Source organism: Borostomias antarcticus, assembly GCF_949987555.1.
Source record: "Borostomias antarcticus genome assembly, chromosome: 1".
Lineage (NCBI taxonomy): Eukaryota > Metazoa > Chordata > Actinopteri > Stomiiformes > Stomiidae > Borostomias > Borostomias antarcticus.
Window position 1 is genome coordinate 25780940 of NC_140234.1, and position 23016 is coordinate 25803955.

Sequence of the window (23016 nt, forward strand, 5' to 3'; positions counted from 1 at the left end):
AGACAGTAGAGTCCCCACTATCTATACCAGCCGTGTGGATGTATCTCAGAGACAGTAGAGTCCCCACTATCTATACCAGCCGTGTGGGTGTCTCTGAGACAGTAGAGTCCCCACTATCTATACCAGCCGTGTGGATGTATCTCAGAGACAGTAGAGTCCCCACTATCTATACCAGCAGTGTGGGTGTCTCTAAGACAGTAGAGTCCCCACTATCTATACCAGCCGTGTGGATGTATCTCAGAGACAGTAGAGTCCCCACTATCTATACCAGCCGTGTGGGTGTCTCTGAGACAGTAGAGTCCCCACTATCTATACCAGCCGTGTGGATGTATCTCAGAGACAGTAGAGTCCCCACTATCTATACCAGCCGTGTGGATGTATCTCAGAGACAGTAGAGTCCCCACTATCTATACCAGCAGTGTGGATGTATCTCTTACCTCAGCCCTGAGTCTCTGGCAGGCCCGTCGGGCGATCATCCCCCTGGCGTAGGCCTGGACGGTCAGCACGGCACGGAGGCGCAGAGAGAAGCTCTGCCGCACCAGGAAGCCCCGGCAGCGTGCCTGGATGTGAGTGACATGCTGCCTGGCCAATCGGTAGGTCAGGTGCAGCTTCCTCGACCGGTAAAGTGCCTGGAGGCGCAGGAAGCCCACCCGCATCTGAAACGAGGGGACACAAACTATGGTTCAGTCAAATGGCAATATAAACAAAAATACATCTCAAAATATACTATATACTGTATATATATATATATATATATATTAATTTCTGTATATATATATATATATATATATATATATATATATATATATATATATATATATATATTTACACATACATACATACAGAAATGAAATGTAAATATTCTACTTAATGGAGAGCTAATGCTAAGTATAATAGCACTAGCTCTTCAGGATAATCTCAGGAAAAAACAATGTCATCCTAAGCAGTCATGTGCTAGGGAGTTTAGACAGTCCAGGAAATGGTCTCTCAGTAACAATGGAGCCAGAGGAACTCACAGCGCTGTAGTTCTTCCTGCATCGATAGCCCCTCCAGACCTTCTGAATGAGGGTCACTGCGCTGCGCAGCCTCAGGAAGTTGGTCCTGGACAGCCACGTTCAAGAGAGGAGTCAGGGGGAGGCAGGGGAGGCCGGCACATACAGAACACACAGCACTGTCCGTGCCCAACAGACCGACGCCAAATACTATTTAGAAATACCGTCAAAAAGTCTATCAGTCAACTATGAAAAGAAATGAAGAAAACTGAACATTCTCTCACCATCTCTGGCCCCTCTCACACTTTTTGCCATCCTCCTTCACCACACCCCTCTCTCTTTCTCTCTCTCTCCTTCTTTTTCTCACCTCTGCTTGAATCTCCTTACAGACTTCTGGATGAGGATGACTTTGTGAGTGATGGCCTTGTCCCTCTCCGTCTCCAGCTGCATGTCGTGGTGGTTCTGGCAACATAACACTTATATCTTAACAAAGATATTCTATATAACCATTATGGCATATAAAATGGCATTTATAGATATTGTATGCATTATAATCTCAGCTTTGGAAATGTTGTCTCCATCTTGAAACCCAGTATAGTGCTACAGCTACTGTAGTATACTGTATGTCAACAAGATCTCTCTCACCTTGAGGAAGATTTTAGTCTTCCCAATCTGCCAATCGTCATCTCGGCCAAGAACTGCATCCACTATCTGTCGGCAGGTCCCCCTCAGGTCCTCCTATGAGAAAAGCAGAGAACAACATTGGGAGTGAACGGCCACTGGTCTCTCTCTGAGCCAATAGCTCTGTCTGGGGGCCTCCAGAACAGCTAGCCAATCCTAAACCCAGAAAAAGGAGGAGGGTGGGGCTAGCAAAAATAACCCTGTAAAACAACCCTCAGCTGCAGCACAGAGCTATGAATGGTCCAAGGTATACTCAACGGGTTAGTGATGGGTCTAAGTAAATATTTCAGTCTCCGAGGTATACAGTATGGGACTACGGTAATCATATTGCTTTTGCCTATGACTTTTAGGAGTCTGGGGGGGAGTAAACTCTATTCTACTCTGCGTCCATGCTGTCTCTTCTGTCTCTGCGTCCACACTGTCTCTTCTGTCTCTGCGTCCATGCTGACTCTTCTCCTCATTAAGTCCAGGATAGAGAGAGTCACAGCTCACCTGTCTGTTGGCAGGTTTGATGCCGGGCTTTAGGACCCTGTAGCGGTCTACAAACTCAGTGAAGGTGTAGCGGATGGGATAGCCAGCCCTCCTGATGCGGATGGTCTCCATCATGCCAGAGTATCGCAACTGACGCACACAGAGCCCCCTGTCAAACAACTGGACAGAGAGAGAGAGCACAGAACACCGAGTCCGGACAGGGAAAACACACATCAATATACACACGTGCACGCATGTTTTAAATGCTTCATTTAAATCCACATGGGATATACAGTATATAGGTACAGTATTATGGATATTTAGTTACAACATGGATACAGAAAGGCTCTTCCACACAGCCAAGCTGCCTATGGCATTGACATGGAACAATAACTTGTTTATACAGTATATTTGACCATTGTCTTCTTTTACATACAGAACAATAGGTGATACTGTATTGGTTTTGATGCAAGGACTTGCAGTTGGTTTCAGAGCTATTTATCGGAGAGATATCAATGTGCGAAAACAAGTAATATGCAGTCAGAATGTCTGTCCATCACAAAGGAGTCCCACAGGGATCTATTCTGGGCCCTGTCTTATTTTCCATTTATATCAATAACAATGGGCCTCATTCACCAACGAAGTAAAGAAGTTCTTAAGAAGCATTTCTTCTTAAACTGTACTTACGCCGTTTCTAAGAAAATTCTGGCATTCACCAATGGTTTCTCATCTGGGATTTGTTCTCAGCTAAGAGCAGAATATACGAACACTGAATAGCAGTCGCAAGTAGGCCATTTGAGTGCGGAAATGTAGACTATGCAAAATTGGTGATTGCGATTACCTCAATTCTACAGTTGGATGATATATGATTGAAATGCAATTATATTTGCATAATTCCCAATAACGTGTCCTAATCATAACCAGAATTTCCATTGTAAACATGTGCGTCAGAATATCTGATATATCATAGTTTAAATCATTTTGCTTGTTATTCATGTTGTTCTTGAAGATGTAGATAAAATATTTAGATTGTGTGTTAATAATTTGTGATTTTGGTGTAAATGAATGAGTGTTGTGTTTTGTTTTAATTCTTTAACCGTTCTGCAAAAGCACCATGAGATTTCGCTGTACTGTATATGCCTACATATAATAGCCTACCAACAAATCCATGACCATTCATCATTTGGTGATTGCGGTCACCTCAATTCTACAGTTGGATGTGTGTTAATGGGCTGGACGGAGTCTGCTGCGGAGAGGGGGTGGTAGTCCGTGTCCCTGGTGTCTGTATCCATATCGCCAGCGGCGCGCACACCCAACAGTATCCCTATTATGGCAACAACGCGCTGGTCGAACTCGGACAACGGTGGGCACGCCGGCCCCCCTCCAGTGGCCTGCATATCTCTCCTCAAGATTAAACATTCACGATTCCTTTATTTGTCACATGCAGCCTAATGTCCAGTCATAGTGAAATGTTGCTGCTGGCTCCAAGGTTATGGTCATTACAGATGAAACTCTAATACTCAATTTACAAATGACACAATAAGGACCATTTCTATACAGTATGTAGATAAAATCAGATAAGTAGGGTACCTATTTTGTCAACTGCTAGCGTTGACAGCTGTGTAGGCTATATTGTCTACATTTTTGTAGACTGTAGGCTTCTATATTGTATTCTATCACGTTGACATTTTGCACTGTTCTGCCTCGCTATGTTTATTCACCAAGGCAAATTCCTCGTAGTAGGAGGCCTACTTGGCTGAATTAAAATCAGATTTTGATTGCCTACGATGGATTCGAAATGCAGTCTTCTGACTTGCTAACGCACCTGACACAACCCCACCTAAACCATTATGCTATCGAAAAGCTGGCGAGTCGTGTGCGCGAATGACTGGTATTCATTCAGAGAAGTGACATCTGGGCACGACCCTGGAGTTGCATATCCTTATATGGGGCTGGCGGGGAGTTTACCTATGCCAATTCATGTGAGTGGCCACAAGCTTTGAACTTGAGAAACCATGAGATTCGCAGGCAGGTGCGAACTCTTCCAGCGGTTTACGAACACGTCGTGAATCAGACAGGAGCTTTCCTTAGAAACGTTCTTAGGAAGACATTTAAGAACAGAACTTAAGAAGATATTGGTGAATGAGGCCCATTGTGTCCTCCGTAGGTATTTGTCAGGCTCTATCGCTCTCTATGCAGATGACACTGTTATTTACTGTATTGCTGACTCTTCTCAGCGGGCCACTGAGAGTCTGCAACTCTCATTCAATACCCTGCAAGGTAGTTAGTTAGTTATTTTCTTGACCAAAATGTTAAAACATTTGGGTCCAAACAATAAACACAATTGGATAAACCATTAATACAAATATTAAAATACACATATAAATACAAGCTTGCTGGTGTTCCAATAATGCAAGGCAAGCATGCTGCATGACTAGTACTAGATATTCTGTGTGTGGGGGCACACAAGTATGTGTTGCTCATTTTGTATGCCAGTCTTACACCAACACACGCGTTGTTGAATCGCTAGTTGTGCTTGAGCCGCGAGTGTAGCCTACAGACGGAGAATAGTCAGTTTGCGCGCTGTGCGCATGCGTGCTGGAGCAAGTGGGGAAGATATATTTCGTTTCTAAAGACGTTTCTAAAGATCATATTACAGAGGCATGTGAAAACCACAACAAGCCTACGCTCTATGGAAGCACAACTAGCGATTCATAAAAACAGATTGTTGAAAACAACTATTTTGCGGCAGAAAATAGATTTTTTAGAAGCTGCATTCTCAGTGCCCCGTCCGCCGCCATTACATGGATATACTTGGCTCGGGCTGGATTTTGGATTTCTTCTACAGGCCTCCGAATTACACCAAAGTTATCTCGGTGAGTCTTAAACGTCTTATAATATGCCGTAAATAAGGTCCAGGGTCGGGCCCGATTTTGAATGTCAGCCTTGTAGTGTGACATCATCAAAGATTTGGTGTCGGGACGCCCTACGACACTCTGACGAAAAGTCTAGCATGTCAGAATTTTTTGTATTTTCCTGCCTAGTCTGACTGGTCTCCTGGGACCATGCCTACAATGTACCTTGACATTGACCAATAGGATGAGTGTTTTTACATGTTAACACTGTTGAAGGATAGACAGCCCATACTGTCCTCTTCTTGACACTCAGGAATGGGTCCACAATTATTTTTATTTTATTTTAGATGGTCTTCAATGTCTGGTCTCTCACTGGTATAGAGTGAGTGAACTGATATACAGTATCCGGGTTGATGGCGGCGGACGGGGCACTGAGAATGCAGCTTCTAAAAAATCTATTTTCTGCCGCGAAACAGTTGTTCTCATCAATCTGTCTTTATGAATCGCTAGTTGTGCTTGAGCCGCGAGTGTAGCCTACAGACGGAGAATAGTCAGTTTGCGCGCTGTGCGCATGCACATTCTATCCAAAACACTTGAACGTGCTATCTTTAACCAACTGTCTTCGTACCTCCACCAGAACGACCTCCTAGATCCCCACCAATCCGGGTTCAAGGCTGGCCACTCGACAGAGACCGCCCTCCTTGCAGTAACAGAGTCACTCCATGCCGCTAGAGCGAACTCTCTCTCCTCTGTCCTGATACTCCTAGACCTGTCAGCAGCATTTGATACGGTAGACCACCAGATCCTCCTCTCCACCCTCGAGGAGAAAGGCATCGATGGCTCTGCACACTCCCTGTTTGCATCCTACCTGACGGGCCGCTCCTACCAGGTGACATGGAGAGGGTCGACGTCGGAATCGCGTAGTCTGACTACGGGGGTTCCACAAGGGTCTGTCCTGGGTCCTCTCCTGTTTTCCCTCTACACTACATCTCTGGGCTCTGTCATTCGCTCGCATGGCTTCTCCTATCACTGCTATGCCGATGACACCCAACTGGTTCTGTCATTTCCCCCTTCTGATACAGAAGTGGAGACACGCATAGCTGGGTGCTTGGCTGACATTTCGGAGTGGATGACGACACATCACCTCAAGCTCAATCTGGACAAGACTGAGCTGTTGTTCCTCCCGGGGAAGGGCTGTCCGCACCGGGACCTGGCCATCACCATTGAAGACACAGTGGTGACCCCGACTCGGACTGCGAGGAATCTGGGTGTGACCCTGGATGACCAACTGTCATTTTCCTCACATGTCACATCCGTCACACGTTCCTGCAGATTCATGCTCTACAACATCAGGAGGATTCGCCCTTTCCTCACTAATGAAACGGCGCAGGTACTCATCCAGGCCCTGGTCATCTCCCGCCTGGACTACTGCAACTCCCTCCTCGCGGGGGCACCGGCGTCAGCCATTAAACCTCTGGAACTTGTCCAGAAAGCTGCTGCTCGCCTGGTGTTCAACCACCCCAAGTTCTCCCACACAACTTCCCTTCTCCGTTCCCTACACTGGCTCCCTGTAGCGGCTCGCATCCAGTTTAAAACTCTGGCGCTAACCTACAGGGCAATGAAAGGAACAGCCCCCTCCTACCTCCAGGCCATGGTCAAACCCTACATCCCCTCCCGACCACTACGCTCTGCTACCTCAGGGCGACTGGTTGCCCCGTCACTCCGAGGCTCCTGCGGTCGATCGACACGGTCACGGCTCTTCTCTGTCCTGGCCCCGCAGTGGTGGAATGAGCTGCCCACTGATGTCAGGACAGCAGAGTCGCTGCCCATCTTTCGTCGCAGGCTCAAAACTCATCTCTTCAAGAAGTACTACAACAATCCTCCCACCTAAGCACTTATTATATTATATTGCACTGTACTTTAGATTGTGATTCTTGCACTTTGCTTCAGCACTAGATTATGCTCTTAGTCACTTGTTTGTTTTAGAAAGAAGATGCACTTGTGAGTTCTGGCAAGTAGTAGTACATTGGCTCTTCCTACGTTAAATGCAATTATTGTTAGTCGCTTTGGATAAAAGCGTCTGCTAAATGACTGTAATGTAATGTAATGTAATGCGTGCTGGAGCAAGTGGGGAAGATATATTTCGTTTCTAAAGACGTTTCTAAAGATCATATTACAGAGGCATGTGAAAACCACAACAAGCCTACGCTCTATGGAAGCACAACTAGCGATTCATAAAAACAGATTGTTGAAAACAACTATTTTGCGGCAGAAAATAGATTTTTTAGAAGCTGCATTCTCAGTGCCCCGTCCGCCGCCATTACATGGATATACTTGGCTCGGGCTGGATTTTGGATTTCTTCTACAGGCCTCCGAATTACACCAAAGTTATCTCGGTGAGTCTTAAACGTCTTATAATATGCCGTAAATAAGGTCCAGGTTGTCAAAAACGAACATTATCCTTTAATTCTATGTAATTACACTGCAAATGAGTATAACTACTCAGTGTAATTTCGAGTATAAATAAAAGTTGAATGAATATATACCAGTTGATATGGAACAGTACCTTGATATGGACCAGTACCTGTCCCCACACAGGCTGCACTCACCATGGGTTTCTTGTGTTGGTTGGGTTTGATGCAGCGGATGAAGAAGGGTTGACACACCCCCAGGGTTCTCATCAGCAGCTCCAGAGAGCGCTTGAACTGGCTACTGAGCGTGGGGGATCTCTTCCTGGTCCCCACCCCCTGACCATACAACACCACACCTCGTTAAAAGTCAATTTCACAATACAACACAACGGAAAAGTATACTTTGCTGCCTATACCTAAACCAATATATCTGCAGATAGTCTTTTATTTGCATGGACACAGAAGTGCAGCCAAGACAGGAGCCACACCAGCTTACAGTAGAGAAGCGCCACTTGAGAAGTGTGGGGTTAAAGGTAGGAGAGGGCAATTTTTTCCAGAAGCACTTTTTGAATGTTTTTGCAATTCTTTTCATCCCAACAGCAAAATGCTCTGACACAAATTTTTTTTTTTTAAACATTAAAAAAAAAAAAAAAAAAAAAGTCGCAGGACTGTAATAAGGTTGTGCAATCATTTTACTGAGCCGTGTCTGTCAACCTACAGTACCTGCCTGCCTAGCGTCTCATTGGTTTCCCCCAGTTTGGAGGAGGGGCTTTGGAGCGAGGCCTGAAGGGAGCCTCCTCTTCCTGGTTTGTCCAAAATCACCAACCCTACCTTTAAGTGCCTTGCTCAAGTGCACAACACACAAATACTACCACACACTTGAATGCCTGATCCAAACACACATGGATCCCAAAGACAGATTCATTACTACACGCCACACTCTCATGTCTGACATGCTGAACTAAAGATGAAATATATGGTCCTAACTATAGATTTAGCACAAACATGGGGAACACAAACATACTGTATAAGGCCTATGTTAACCTAAAACACACAAATATGATAGTTATCACAAATACGCATACAGTAAGCACAGACATATAATATTGTACAAAACATAAAATACAGACAGATTTAGCAGGCCACAGCTGCACATATGAACCAAGCAGAGCCCATTGTCCACATTCCACCCGGCTGAGATCAGTAGCACTTTACCGCCACTGGGGGAGCTGGACCCACTGTCCTGCAACTAAATCAGTCTGTATGTTGGAATTTGGAATGACGCTGTCTAGAAGTCTCTGTCCCAAACGAGCCCCCTAGTTCTTAGCCGTATCCCACTGGAGGAGATCTGATTGGATTAGGCAATGCATAACAATGTGATGGTAGTTCCCGCCAGCCAATCAGAGGGCTCCATGAGCACGTGGGGCTAAGGGCCTGTGCAGACTACACAAATTCAGGCTGAATCTGGGCAGATGTTTTGTTGCAGTCAAAGTGTCCAGGGTCGGGCCCGATTTTGAATGTCAGCCTTGTAGTGTGACATCATCAAAGATTTGGTGTCGGGACGCCCTACGACACTCTGATGAAAAGTCTAGCATGTCAGAATTTTTCTTATTTTCCTGCCTAGTCTGACTGGTCTCCTGGGACCATGCCTACAATGTACCTTGACATTGACCAATAGGATGAGTGTTTTTACATGTTAACACTGTTGAAGGATAGACAGCCCATACTGTCCTCTTCTTGACACTCAGGAATGGGTCCACAATTATTTTTATTTTATTTTATTCTTTGACTCTGAGCAACACAGCTTGCGCTGAATTCAGACTCCCTGGCAGAATCCCACTCCCCATCTCGTTTTGTTTGATCTGAGCTCTTCTTCTGACAAAATGAGTGTTTCTAGTTTATACCACTCGGTAAAGACTAGGACATCACAAGAGGGGCAACTTGTCACAAAAAGCGAGACTATTTTAGGCTTTAAGATGACCACATCGCAATGTGAACCTATGGTTAGCTACCACTATAGCATCCACAATAATAAACTACGAGAAGACTTGGAATAAGTAGCCTAGCCTACCTACAGTACATAAAAGTTTACAAGTAATAGGCCTAAATTCATATAAAGTCATAGCCTATTATTTATCCCTCCTGCATCTTTAGGTCACTGGATGGTAACTGTAGTCAACTGTAGTTTTAATGAGTCAGATATAGCCTTGTTGTGGTAGCCTACATATCATGGTTTCAACAGTCAAAAGATAACTGAAAGATAGTGAAGGGGAATTGGAATTATTTGGCACAACACACGCCACCATAATTTCGAATAGGCCTATAAATAAAGCTTGAATACAGTGCTTCTTCCATGACTGACAGTTTCTTGACCAGATGAACTCGCGCAATGACGCGCATGATTGTGAAAGACAGCATACGATGATTTGTTGCGGTCATTCGTGTAGTATCATCAGTGTCCCGGCCATGACCTGATGCACCTGTGTTCCCCTAATCTGACATGGTTACCATCGTGAAAGACCCCAAAAATTGTGTAGTCTGCACAGGCCCTTAGGGGTTGATTTGGGACAGATACAGTAGAAGGGAGGGGAAGAGTTTCACAGATGACGAGCATGAAGCAGAAGAAGACACAGGGAGAGTTCTGCACTGGGGAGGAGCAGCACACTGGGATAAGCCCTGTTTACCTGTGGACGAGGAGTGTCTGGCTGCAGATAGCCACACAGAAACTGAGCCCACAGAGTGTGACAGAGCCAGATAAAAGAGGCACAGAGAATGAGAGAGAAAGAGAGGGAGAGAGAAAGAAGGGGAAAGAGGGAGACAGTAAGAGAGAGAGAGATAGGGATATGGGAGTGAGGGAGGGAGAGAGAGAGGGAGGGAGGGAGAGAGAGAGAGGGAGAGAGAGAGGGAGAGAGAGAAGGAGAGGGAGAGAGAGAGAAGGAGAGAGAGAGAAGGAGAGAGACAGAGAGAGAGGGAGCGAGAGTGAGAGAGAGAGGGAGAGGGAGAGAGAAAGAGTGAGATAGAGAAAGAGAGAGAAGGAGAGAGAGAGACAGAGGGGGAGTGAGAGGGGGAGAGAGAGAGGTAGAGGGAGAGAGAAAGAGAGAGAGACAGAGAGAGAGGGAGAGAGAGTGACAGACAGACAGAGAGGGAGACAGACAGAGAGAAGACAGAGAGAAGACAGAGAGAGAGAGAGAGAGAGAGAGAGAGAGAGCAGAGGATGTTGGAGAGACGAAGAGAGGGGAGTGGGGTTAGAGTGAGCTTCTCTTTGTTAAACGGCCACCACCAGACCCCCAAGCCGCTATATATTTCTCCATTAACTCTCCTCATTCAGTGAATGGGCACTGAAACCAGAATCACAGAAGGTTTCCTAGTTCATACATGACTCATACAGAAAGAGGTCTCTCACCATGGCAACGTCGGCTTGGAAGATCTGTTTGATGAACTTGTTCTTGGAGGAGTGGACCAGCTGGATGATGTCAGTGTGGAGGCTGTCCCGGTTCTTCTCAAGGAAACCTGATTGGACGGATGAGAGATCAATCCACCATAGGACATTTGGGGGGGAAGGAACACTAATAGATCATAGCCATATCTATTAGATCCCAACATGGCTCTTCAGTCCAAAAAGGCTCCAGGATCAGTCTAAATGGAAACACCCCTCTAATGCAGTGCTCCACTTACGCATCAAATCTATTTGTACCAATTAAAATAATTACTAACCACAATGAAAATAATTCTGTGAAATGTTTATCTTGATGCATTTTCAATGGAGATTATGCTTAATCAAATAAACTCAGTCACGCAATCAATCAATCAATAAATCGATCAATCAATCAATCAATGAGAATCTACCTCTAGACTCGTAGTGCACCACCCCAGCAAAGTGCTGTATGCCGAACTGTGTGTTGTAGCTGTTCTTCGGGGGGATGTAGTTGCTGTTGAGTTTGTGCTGGGAGTTGAGTTTATACAACATAGTGGCATCGGTACCCTGAGCGACAAACAGACACAAAACAACAGCCATGTCGATACATGACCTCAAAAACACTTGCAACCAATCATGTTTTATCCTTACATCTTACCAGACCAGACCAGATCATGTGGGCCAAATACTGGCACCTTCGGGGTTAATTTTTGTCATCCCATTTTGTCTGTCTTAATAGAACACTATACACATCAACATCCCCCTGATTGCAGCATCAGATGCCTCTTCCTGACCGGCTACCTTGGGGAACTTGCTCTCCTCGTCGATGAGGGAGATGATGTTCATGGGTTTGTTAGCGATCATGTCCAGGGCGTCCTGGTTGTCGGTGAACTCGATGTGCTGCCAGCTGATGTTCTCCAGGTTGTACTCCTCCTGCTCCAGCTTGAACACATGGCGCACAAAGAACTGCTGCAGGTTCTCGTTGGCCAGGTTGATGCACAGCTGCTCAAAGCTGCAGGGACGGACGGAGTTCAAAGGTCAATGAGTTCATGGGATTGACCGCGATCGCTACTTTAGATTGAACAGTCGTCGTCAAACTTGTCTCTCATGGACATGGGATTAGTGTCATAATGGGTGACCGATCTGAGAAGTCAGCTGGATGAGATTCAGGTTCAGGTTAGATGAGATTTGGTTCTGGATTGTAGAGATTATTATTAAATTACACTATCTACTCCCCATAGGGCACCATTCTCTTTGATCAATTTTCCAATGCAGATTCTAGCCAGAGGGAGGTGATTAAACCGTGTCATCCACTAAGGCTGAATGTGTTAGCTATTAACATTAAACTGAATGCAAAATGTCACCTGTTGACAGTGAAGTTCTCAAAGCCAAAGATGTCCAACAGGCCGATGGACCTTCGTACCATGTGACTCTCACTGGAGGGAGGTCTGAAGATGGCCCCGTTGATCTTGTCCACGATCCACACAAAGAGCCTGCCATAGATCCCCTGGAAGGATCAGATCACAACCAAATAAGGGGTTGTGATATCCCTACCATTTCTGACCTCTGACCCCTCCCTCTGTGTGGGGATAGAGAGAGATGGGTAAAAGGTGGAGGAGACCTTAACGAAAGCGTCCCTGACGTCCAGGCCTTGCGGCATGCTGAGGGGCGTGGACACGCTCTCGCCGCGCGTGATCAGAGTGCGTGTGGTGAGACACAGCATCACATCCTTAGGATCCACCTACACAAACATAACACACTGTAACGCAACACCGCGTGCTGAAATACAGTATAATATACATCAAACAAACACAATATGCTATGAAATGCTGAAAAAAGGCCTAAAGTAGCTCGACAAGATCGATGGATCTACTGATGGAGTTACTGTGGAGGCAATCCCCCGCACTACACTGTATTTTTATTTTCACATTTCCCTTACAGGCACTGCAAAAGTGAATACAATGAGGTCTTTGTACCGCAGTTCATGAAGCTACTTCTTTTGACAAAAGACAATCTGATAAGCCTCCATGAGAGCAGCCCATATTGTGACTCATTCTATCTCTCTGTCAGAGAACACGCTGCATTATTATGATTTAGCATAATGGCTGCCTCTATCTGCCCTTCCTCCACTTCTCAGTGCAGATCATGAGTGGGCGAGACTGAGACAATCACAGGAGAGAGACCCTAGCCTGGAGAGACCTGTTCTTGCTCTCAGCAGTACAGCAGCAGTCTACTGGCATGCTCACACACACAGACAAATGCATACTGACAAGCACCCATCCACCCACCCACCCATGCACGCACACACACACACACACACACACACACACACACACACACACACACACACACACACACACACACACACACACACACACACACCACAACGAGGGTAGATTATCTACCTCCATCAGGGAGGCTGTGGTGGACAGGTCAGGTGATCTCAGCACCACACAGGCATCCAGGTTGTCATAGTTACGAGCTGTGAGCGAGGAAGTTAGGGTCGGCAGGGGGGGTCAGAGTGGAGCAGACAGATGGATTCACTAAGCTGTGAAAGAGTCATTTCCCATCAATAACAAACCACATTCACCATGAGCAAATGACCAGACAGCTGAAATGATTGCATGACATGATCCGACAACCAACACCACGGGTGAACTGACAACAGGCAGACATTAACTCATCCTGTTACAGCTTTGAGGGCATGCAATGCTTGAGGCGTTTAAGGTGAAATAAGCGATATTACTGTGGTCACGTGTAATTGTGTCACTTGCCGTGTGGTGAATTAAAGACCCCTCAAGGTCCCACATTATATCCCCGCCCAACAAGAGATGTTATGAAGGAGGAGCAAGTCCACCTCCTCTCAGTGCTTGAGGGCACATTGCATCATAGCGTACTAGGGCTGTCAAAAAAAAAATTTGAAGTTCGAAAACAATTTGAATATCTTTTTTTTTTTTTTTAAGAAGTTCGAAGCTAAATTTGAGTTAAAATATTGTAATATTAATAAATAATATATTATTTATCAAAAATTATGCTGCGAATCGTGTTCATGCACGAAACATTCATTTCCCGCGCTGTCAGAAACACCTCACCGAGGGTTAACAGTGTTCACAGTACAATAGTACAGTCAATGGTTATTTTATTAGGCTATTATATTCATGAAAAATCTTCTTCTTTTTTTTTAAACATAAATTTGAATATCGTTCGAACTCTACTAAATTAATTCAAATATATTCAAACTCAATTTCATGGCACTTTTGAAAGCCCCACTCATTTTGGAAGCAACGTCATATTGCTTAGTCAACCTTTAAGCGTAAAACACGCCTGGCTGGTTGACTGGCTCTGAACTGACCCTCGTAGCGCAGGTTTCCCATGTGCAGGATGGCAGCCAGCAGTTTGGAAATCTCCCAGTTCTCTGTGTCGGTGAACATGAGGACCTTCATGGCTGACTGGATACTGGAGTACTCCTTCAGGTCGTCGCGGCCGTCACACGCTGTGCAGTTACCCTGGGCAATGAACGAGGATTAGCTCGGTACATAGAGAGAGGTGTCTATCATACTCTAGAACTGTCAATGAGGCAACATTTCATTGCATTATGTAGACCCAAATGTTTATCAATACCTTTGGCAATACACACAGACACACGCGAGTGCATATACACACACACACACACACACACACACACACACACACACACACAGACCATGGTGAGGTAGGAGTAGTCTGTGGCCCGACCCAGGCCCAGTTTGGTCTTCATCTCTGGGGCCATTCCCTGCAGCATGCAGTAGAAGATGTGGTAGTTCCTCTCATCTGCAGCCTGGAGGGGGAGCAGACGGGGGTCTGTGACTCGGCCTGGGCAGCTCCGCCGGTAGAGCACAAGACCACCCATGCTGAACACGTGTGCACTCACTGCAAATCACTCTGCGTAAAAGTGTCTGCTAAATGGCATGCATCATCATTGCATTACTTGTGTACAAGTACAGGACAATTAATTGTGTGAAAACATGTCTCGACAAACCAGCGCAAAGATGTACAGTAGGAGCATTATTACTGTGTGTACTGTAGCCTTTGCACATGCAGGCCATGCTACTCATCACATGAGCACTGCTCCAAACCACCTCAGCCTCAGCTGGAGTAGGAAGGACAGCGCTTGATGGCGAGGAACCGTCTCTCTCACCTGCCGGCACACTCTGGACTTCTCCAGCAGGTACTGCTCTATTTTGGCGCCCTCGATGGCGCCGCGCTTGTTGAAGTGGATGTCGATGTATTTCCCAAAGCGACTGGAGTTGTCGTTCCTGATGGTTTTAGCATTGCCAAATGCTGCAGGAGTGAATAAAGCACAAAATCAGGATCTCCTGATTGACTTTCAATGACAGGCTATAGGACCTGAGAAACCAGAAGAAGTGTGTGAAAAAATGGCAGCCACTGATAAATCTGATCTTTCTTCACCAATCCACATGATTGACTAGATACAGTACAGTAGCCTCATTATGTGAGAATGAGTCTACTGTAGATTAGGAAAACAGTACATTTATTCTGTAGCCTTGAACTAATCAGGGAAGACCCATAGATGTTCAGCTCCAATCAGGTAGAGGAAAAGAAGGTGTTTTACCCTCCAGTATGGGGTTGGCTTCCAGCACCTGCTGCTCAATCCAGGAGTGTTGTCCACTGATGGCCGCCAGGAACTGCAGAATCAGCTTGGTGCTCTCCGTCTTCCCTGCACCAGATTCACCACTGAGGACACACAGGACAGTAGTCACACACACACACACACATACACACACACACACACACACACACACACACACACACACACACACACACACACACACACACGCACATACATACAAATACATAATATACCTTATGATACAGCATTGGTCTTTGTTGTTTCGCTGCATGTTAAAGTAGCAGTTGTCTGCTATGGCAAAAATATGAGGTGGCATCTCTCCAATCTTCTTATTGGTGTAGAGGCGTATCTGGTCTGGTGTGTAGATGGGAAGCAGCTGGTAAGGATTCACTGCCACCAGGATTGATCCAGTGTACGTCTGGGGGTTAAGGGTTGAAGGGCAAAGGTCAAGTGCAGGAAGGAGAGAGGATTACATCTTGTACATATGCCAAGATTTCAGTGACAGTGATAGTGGCAGTGCATTATGATGTTATGTTACAGTGTGTCATGTTGTATTGGGCGAGGCTAAGGCGAGGCAGACACCTTCTCGTGGTGCCCCCCGTCAGTAGCTGCGATTAACCACCGTAAGTGAAGCAAAGTCTGCCAACTAAGGGCCACCACCCAGACTGGTGTTCGGCTGCCACAGCCGGGGAGCTTGCTCTGCCGACTCCCAACCCAGAAAGTCTACAAGCCTCCGCCCTCACGAATCACACCAGCCTATCTCCCAGTCTTCCCCCACCCCTGCCTCTATGCTGGCGACTTCAATTGCCAGCACGAGGATTGGGGGTACAGCATCAATACTGTACATCCGACGGAGAAAACCTGGCTGCCTGGGCAGCTAACAACAGCCTGGCCCTGCTGTACGATACCAAGGGCGCAGCCAGCTTTGTCTCAGGTCGCTGGAAAACTGGGATGAATCCTGACTTGGTATTCTCTACTGTGCCTTCCTCCGGGCCCCCCCAAGATCTGAGTCAGACAGACTTGCCTCAGCCCTGCTGTCTAGACTTAGCCGAAGGAGACAAGAGCACTGGGAGGAGGCCATTAACTCCATCGACTTGTCACACTCCAGCCGCAAGGCATGGAGCATCCTTAACAACCTCACTGGTAGGTCTAGACACTCCCCCCTTCACAGCCCCATCTCTGCAAACAAAACCGCATCACAATTTATGAAAAGTGGGACATACGAGGGCAAAGACCGCGAATCTCGTGGCAAAAGAAATGTCTGACCTCTGGAAGGCCACAACTCCTAGCGGGAGTAACATCTCCGGTGAATTCACCCCGGAGGAGTTCACTGCTGCCCTCCAGCATGTAAAGCCAGGGAAAGCTCCAGGACCTGATTCTATCTGCCTGGAGCTTATACTCGATGCCGCGCCTGCCTTGAAGTCCTGGTTAAGAGCGTTCCTCTCTTCCTGCTTGTGCCAACTCAAGATCCCCAAAATCTGGAGAAGAGTCCTAGTTGTCGCGATCCCTAAGCCGAACAAGCCTGAAGGGGACCCCAAGTGTTACCGCACCATCTCTCTGTTATGTATCCCCTTCAAGATCTTTGAGCGTCTCATCTACGTCCGCATCGAACCAATCATCGACCCGCTGCTCCCACAGGAGCAGGCCGGATTCCGTCGTGGGAGATCGACCATAGATCAAGTCACTCTGAGGACTCAAGACATCGATAGCTTTTCAGCTAAAAAGAAGGCCGGAGCCGTCTTTATAGACCTGACGGCTGCCTACGACAGCACGCTGCCAGCTGCTCTGCCTGCTGCCGGACAGGTACATGGTCAGCATGATCATGGAGCTTGTCCGAAACCGCAGCTTCACCCTCACCACCGGTAGCAGACAGCGAAGCAGGTTGCGATGCCTTAAGAGCGGTGTCCCTCAGGGATCTGTCCTGGCCCCCCTTCTTTATAACATCTACACTTACGACCTGCCGATCACAGTCTCCAGGAAGTATGCCAAAGCAGATGATCTTGCGCTGGTGTACTCAGCTGCAGACTGGCAGACCCTGGAGGAGACATTGAGCCAGGACATACAGATACTAGCAGCATACCTCCGGAAATGGAGATTGAAGCTCAGCGAGTCAAATACGGTGTCGGTGGCCTTCCACCTTAACAACAAGGAAGCCAAACGTGAGCTCCGAGTGCACATCAATAGAACACTCCTGCCATGCAGCGCCGAACCAACCCATCTCAGCGTGACATTGAACAGGTCGCTCACGTTCCGCCGACACCTCGAGTCACTGCGCAAGAAGTTAACAGCTTGTGTGTCGTTGATGAGGCGACTGGTCCGATCAGGCTAGGGTGCCAGCACAAAAACACTGCGTACAGCAGCCCTAGCCCTGGTCTACTCCACCAGTGAATACTGACCGGTCTGGTGTCGCAGCGCTCACACCCGCCTCATCGACCCCCCTATCAACGAAGCCTTGCGCATCGTGACAGGATGCCTGGATCCCACTCCTGTGGACAACCTTCCCATCCTTGCAGGCATCCAGCCCGCTGGCCTCCGCCGCACAGGAACCACAGCACGTCTCGCCTGCTAGGCCGTGGAGCCTAACCACCTGCTCCACGACAGGCTCACTGCAACAGCGGAGCCTCCCCGGCGCCTCAAGTCGAGACACCCTTTTGTGCCTGCCGCATGGGATCTCCTGCAGCAATGCAGAGATCTTAACATCAGCGAGGCAGGATGGGCGGACCACATCTGGCGTGCAAACACCTCCAGACTCTGTGATTTCATCCCGGCCGCCGGTCCTTCCCCTCCCGGGATGGACTTACCGAGACCGGCGTGGGTGAGGCTGAATCGCCTCCGGACCGGCGTCGGACGCTTCCGCTCATCGATGCATAGATAGGGCTTGGTATCCTGTGCGGCATGCAAGTGTGGCACCGAGGAACAAACCGCAGACCACGTCATCCAGGACTGTCCGATATACCTTTTTTTACATGCTTTATAAATAAAGTTGAGTTGAGTACTCAAAATCAGATTTTTACAAATGGATGTTTAAGATCTTTCAATTCAAATGTCACCCTTCGCAAAGCCTTTAATGTGTGCAATTCCAAATGATCCTGACACCCCATAATGTATTATTATGAAGTAAACCTCCAAGCCAAAGCTGTGTTAAAGGAGTAGTAAAGGGAAAATGCATGTTTAGCCCTGTTTTAAGGTTACTTATGATCATATACAATGGTTCAGATCAAAACGTTGACAAAACTAGCACTTTTGAGAAAGTCTGATAATTGCTCTACCACCGTTTAGGTCATACAATGGATGTGGATGGGCACCGTGAAAAATCATTCAAAAAACATGTTAAACTCTCAATTTCAAATACAAGAAACTCACTGAGGTGTTAGTTGGCGTTCTGACATATAATTCGCCAAAAAGTAAGATTCTAGTTCATCTAGAAAGGCTTTTTAAAATATTTAGCATAGAACTATTTAGTCGCAGCACATACGTGTGTAAACTTCCGCAAACTAGGTAGCCTAGCAACATAAACAATAACAATAGTTATCGTAAGTAGTTCCGCTTCCTGAATCCTCTCTGCGGATTGATCTACACAACGGTCGCTTCAATACAAGTCAATGGATTTCATAAAATGATCAATAAAACCCTACAGGATTCATATTTTGCAGCGAATTTGATGTCAGAACACCAACGGACACCAATTACCCCCTCGGTGAGCTTCTTGTCTTTGAAATCGAGAGTTTAACATGTTTTTGAAAGATTTTTCAAGGTGCCCATCCACATCCATTGTATGACCAAAATGGTGGTAGATCAATTATCAGACTTTCTCAAAAGTGCTAGTTTTGTCAACTTTTTGATCTAAACCATTGTATATGATCATAAGTAACCTTAAAACAGGGCTAAACATGCATTTTCCCTTTACTACTCCTTTAAATACATTTCCACATACAGGATATTAAACCTGTAGTTGTCAAAGAGCACGAATGGTAAGCCAGATCAAGGTCCACAGCAGTGGCTACAGCAAAGATTAAGGCCATTCAGTAGCAATAAGAGAGAAAAGCAGGAGCAAGATTAAATGTAGACGTAACTGCATTTTATGAGGTGAGGCTACCCTGTTTCTATACTCACCAGGATAGGAATTACATCATTTTTGGAGCAAGGCCATTTGGCCTTCGGTGTCACTCAACCTTTAAGGGCACAAAGATCACATGCCAAGGCACAAAGGCCATTGAGTGAAATAAGAGGATTTGGAGCCTACGAATAAATGACTTCTAAGCAGTAGTTCAGAGATCCCTTTATCTGAATGGTCTACTTAATTTTTATCACCCAAATAACATACAATAGCCTAACTGTTCACTATGCCCAATAAATAGGGAACATGATTGACATGAAAAATATAAATAGACAACTTTATTCACTTTTTTGTATCAAATTATGCCTCCATAATGTTGTCAAATGTCATGCAATCTCGGTTGAATCATACAGAGCCGAGCAAGCATTATGCCACTTAGAGACTCTAGTCTCTTTGAAGCTTCAAAGCACCGCCACCACCACAGAAGAAGACTACCTCGGAAAAATAATTTCACTCTGACAGAACGCGTCTAAATAAGTTATTTAATGGTAGCGCCGAGGCCTCAAAACCCAGCATTTGTTTAAATAGACACTTTTGCCTAGGTAAGTGAAGTTTCATGTTTATCTGACACTCGTAAATATGAGCGCCTCTCCTAAATAGGCGACACCGATTTATTTTGACGGCGAAGTGAATGGAGCTGGAAGGACTGTTGTCTGGCATGAGCGAGCGTAATGCGACAACAGGACTGAGAAGGGCTGCTATCTACCTAGCACTAACGATGCTGGCTGTAAGTAACGTAACATTAGCTAACGTAAACTAGCGTATAAGGTGGTTTTAACGCATGCCCTCGAGAGGATTTCAAATTTCAGCGCTATCGTCAACATTAGCAACCCAGTTTAAAACCGACACATCGCCGCTAGATTTGAAAACCGGAATTGTTTAGAGGACACTTTGAGCTACAAAGTAAACTAAACTTGTTATCACCAAACGTTGTCTGGTTTTATACATTTACAGTTTTTGTGACGTTGTGACGTCGCCTCAGAATGGGTGTTAACGTAGCCCCTTCCACTAGCTAACTGAAGCTGTGCGTGTGGTCTGTGGAGTTAGCCCCCGTCCCCACTGGTCAGCGTGAATTAACGCATGTACGCGTGCCCTCCGCGTTTTCATCGCTTGGGTGTGCGTGAAGGGGAGGAGTTCAAGCTAACGAGCGTTATAATCTTGCATAGAATACTGATTCTGTCAAATATATAGGTTCGAAAAATTATTTCTTTATCCAGGCATCTTATTATCAGTTTCATTATAGCGGAGCAGGTTATATTTGCTCGTATGTGGTATTTATTTTGTTCACAAGTTCGCGCTCGTACAGCCAGGCTACAGAGCTCCAGAACCCCCTATGCCAAGCCAAGCTGCATCAAATTGTGGCCAGCACAGATTGTGACCCAGCCCTATTTATGTTAAACTCTTATATCCTAGCACGGACATTACAGTTGATAATAGTGAAGGACATGTGCAGGTTGTGTGTCATAAAATGTGGAATCTCTATCTCTTCTAATTTTGGAGTAAATGGGATCAAACCAAAAAATGTGGCTTTTGACCCGGCTCTCTCCTACTCGCCCTTCCACCACAATGTATCTATATAGAGAGACGGGGGGTGGAGAGGGAGAGGAGAAGCGATAGGAAGAAAGCAACAGCTTGGTGAGGGGGGGACTGGGAAAGTGCACACACAGGGAAAACATGACCCAATGGTCCCCAGAGGTTGAGAGGGAGCAGTAATAAGGTCAATATCCCAGCAAGGACAAACTAATAAGAGTAACACACCTGGCTCAAATACATTCCAATCCGTTTACTTGAGCATCTTGCCTGGAGAGGGAGGTGGGAGGGTGTTTGACAAAAAAAAGTGCTGGAAGGCAAAATCTTCCACTGGCAGAGTGAAGCTTAGAATTCAATTTGCATAAAATAGAGTCTGTCTCTTCTATGCAAATAAGGTGTATTTTTGCCGTTGAGATGAGGGAAGATGTGTAAAACCTTGTCATCCGCTCGGTGCCCAGGTTGTGTCCTCCACTCCTGTTTCTATGGTAATAATAAAACACCCAAAAGCACGCAAGATTCCGCAATGTCGATTTTCACGACTGCATAATGAACACAGGGCGTCACTGGTGACTCAGTGGCGACTCAGTAGGGACTCAGTGGGGACTTACATAGATGACCCGTTCATTGTAGCGGATGAGGAGATTGCGCAGTATGCCGGCCTCATTCAGGTCCCCCAGCCGGATCATGTCCTCCACCCCCTGGATGGAGGTGGGGTGCATGGGCTTGATGTTGGCGGCGTTCTGGGGAGAGATCCAGTGCTCCTGGGTCAGGAGGAACAACAGAGTTCTGGTTATCAACAATAGGATGAACACATACAGTACAATGTATATGGTGTAAATGTGTTCCGACTATAGAAAAATTATTGTAATGACGTGCATTGTAAAAGTGTAGAACATTAATTAACCAGATCACACAAAAATGAATCAACTAACCAGTTGCTCTATGAACCTACAGTATCAATGAATTAGGTATCAATTTAAATAAGGTCTCATAATCTTACCCTCCCCTCATCATCCAGCACCTGGATCGGTCCCGAGTCACACAGCTTGACCACAGCTCCAACAGGGACGTCAAACTCCCGGCACGTTTTAAGGTCCAACCAAACATAGTCCCCCTGGAGCAGAACCATAGCCCTCAGTAACCCAACCACTGCAGGTCAGCGGCAGTCACTGCAAGAGGAAGTCAACTTGCCCCGGCACTGCCGCTGGGAAACAACGCTAAATTGTATATGTGTGTTTGAGGGGGGGCAATGTGGAAATGTGTCTATCAATCAGATTGAAGTACAGTATTATCAGTAGTAGAAGAAGAGTGATATGGGACAAAAACGTAATTGGATCAATCAACCACGCATCAGTCTGTATCATTCATAGTAATCTAATCGGTAAATTTGCTACTTAATAACAAATCAGGTAAATGTATCAAATATCAAGAAATTTTAACTGCAACTGCTATAACGACAGAAGGCTGTAATGACATAATTGACCTGGAGTTGTTTTTTTGCTAAACAATAATCTGGATTTGGGACATCTAGGCTATAAACTCTGCAGTACAATATCACACTATAACACCCCTGAATGCCTTATAAACCCTTCAAGGTATTTTATAAACAAAAAATCACTTCTTTTTTTTTTTTACATCTTTTAGTTCCTCCCTGAACCTTGAGAGCCTGCATTCAGATTTTGAATGCAATGCTTTTGAACGATCCAAGATTAAAACTCTAATCAAATAGATAAAAATCCCGCCATCAACCTGACAAGGGACTACAGATGAAAATTAGCCTGTTGGCTATATCTGGCATATTTACATTTATGTATGTGTTACACCTCCCGGGCACGGGTGTGGGTGTAGCAGGTCTAAACTGTCCTAAATAGGATGTAAAATAGAAAAAGAATGAGACAAAGGCGAGATGTGTCT

General features: G+C 45.9%; 1 protein-coding gene across 1 annotated transcript in view; it reads right to left on the reverse strand.

The window, feature by feature from the left end:
* LOC311310965 (unconventional myosin-VIIa-like) overlaps nucleotides 1-21821 on the reverse strand; it is a gene marked incomplete at its 5' end in the record, with an annotated part of 40131 nt that extends 18310 nt beyond the window's left edge. Inside the window, 19 exons of the mRNA XM_084440567.1 lie at nucleotides 438-656; nucleotides 1017-1101; nucleotides 1360-1454; nucleotides 1638-1730; nucleotides 2166-2324; nucleotides 7609-7746; nucleotides 10095-10136; nucleotides 10814-10920; nucleotides 11257-11392; nucleotides 11627-11837; nucleotides 12190-12332; nucleotides 12447-12566; nucleotides 13231-13307; nucleotides 14178-14331; nucleotides 14529-14642; nucleotides 15003-15145; nucleotides 15438-15559; nucleotides 15689-15873; nucleotides 21711-21821. Of these exons, the coding sequence (XP_084296693.1) occupies nucleotides 438-656; nucleotides 1017-1101; nucleotides 1360-1454; nucleotides 1638-1730; nucleotides 2166-2324; nucleotides 7609-7746; nucleotides 10095-10136; nucleotides 10814-10920; nucleotides 11257-11392; nucleotides 11627-11837; nucleotides 12190-12332; nucleotides 12447-12566; nucleotides 13231-13307; nucleotides 14178-14331; nucleotides 14529-14642; nucleotides 15003-15145; nucleotides 15438-15559; nucleotides 15689-15873; nucleotides 21711-21821 (2454 nt within the window). The remainder of the gene's footprint in view (nucleotides 1-437; nucleotides 657-1016; nucleotides 1102-1359; nucleotides 1455-1637; nucleotides 1731-2165; nucleotides 2325-7608; nucleotides 7747-10094; nucleotides 10137-10813; nucleotides 10921-11256; nucleotides 11393-11626; nucleotides 11838-12189; nucleotides 12333-12446; nucleotides 12567-13230; nucleotides 13308-14177; nucleotides 14332-14528; nucleotides 14643-15002; nucleotides 15146-15437; nucleotides 15560-15688; nucleotides 15874-21710) is intronic.
* Nucleotides 21822-23016: the final 1195 nt, after the last annotated feature.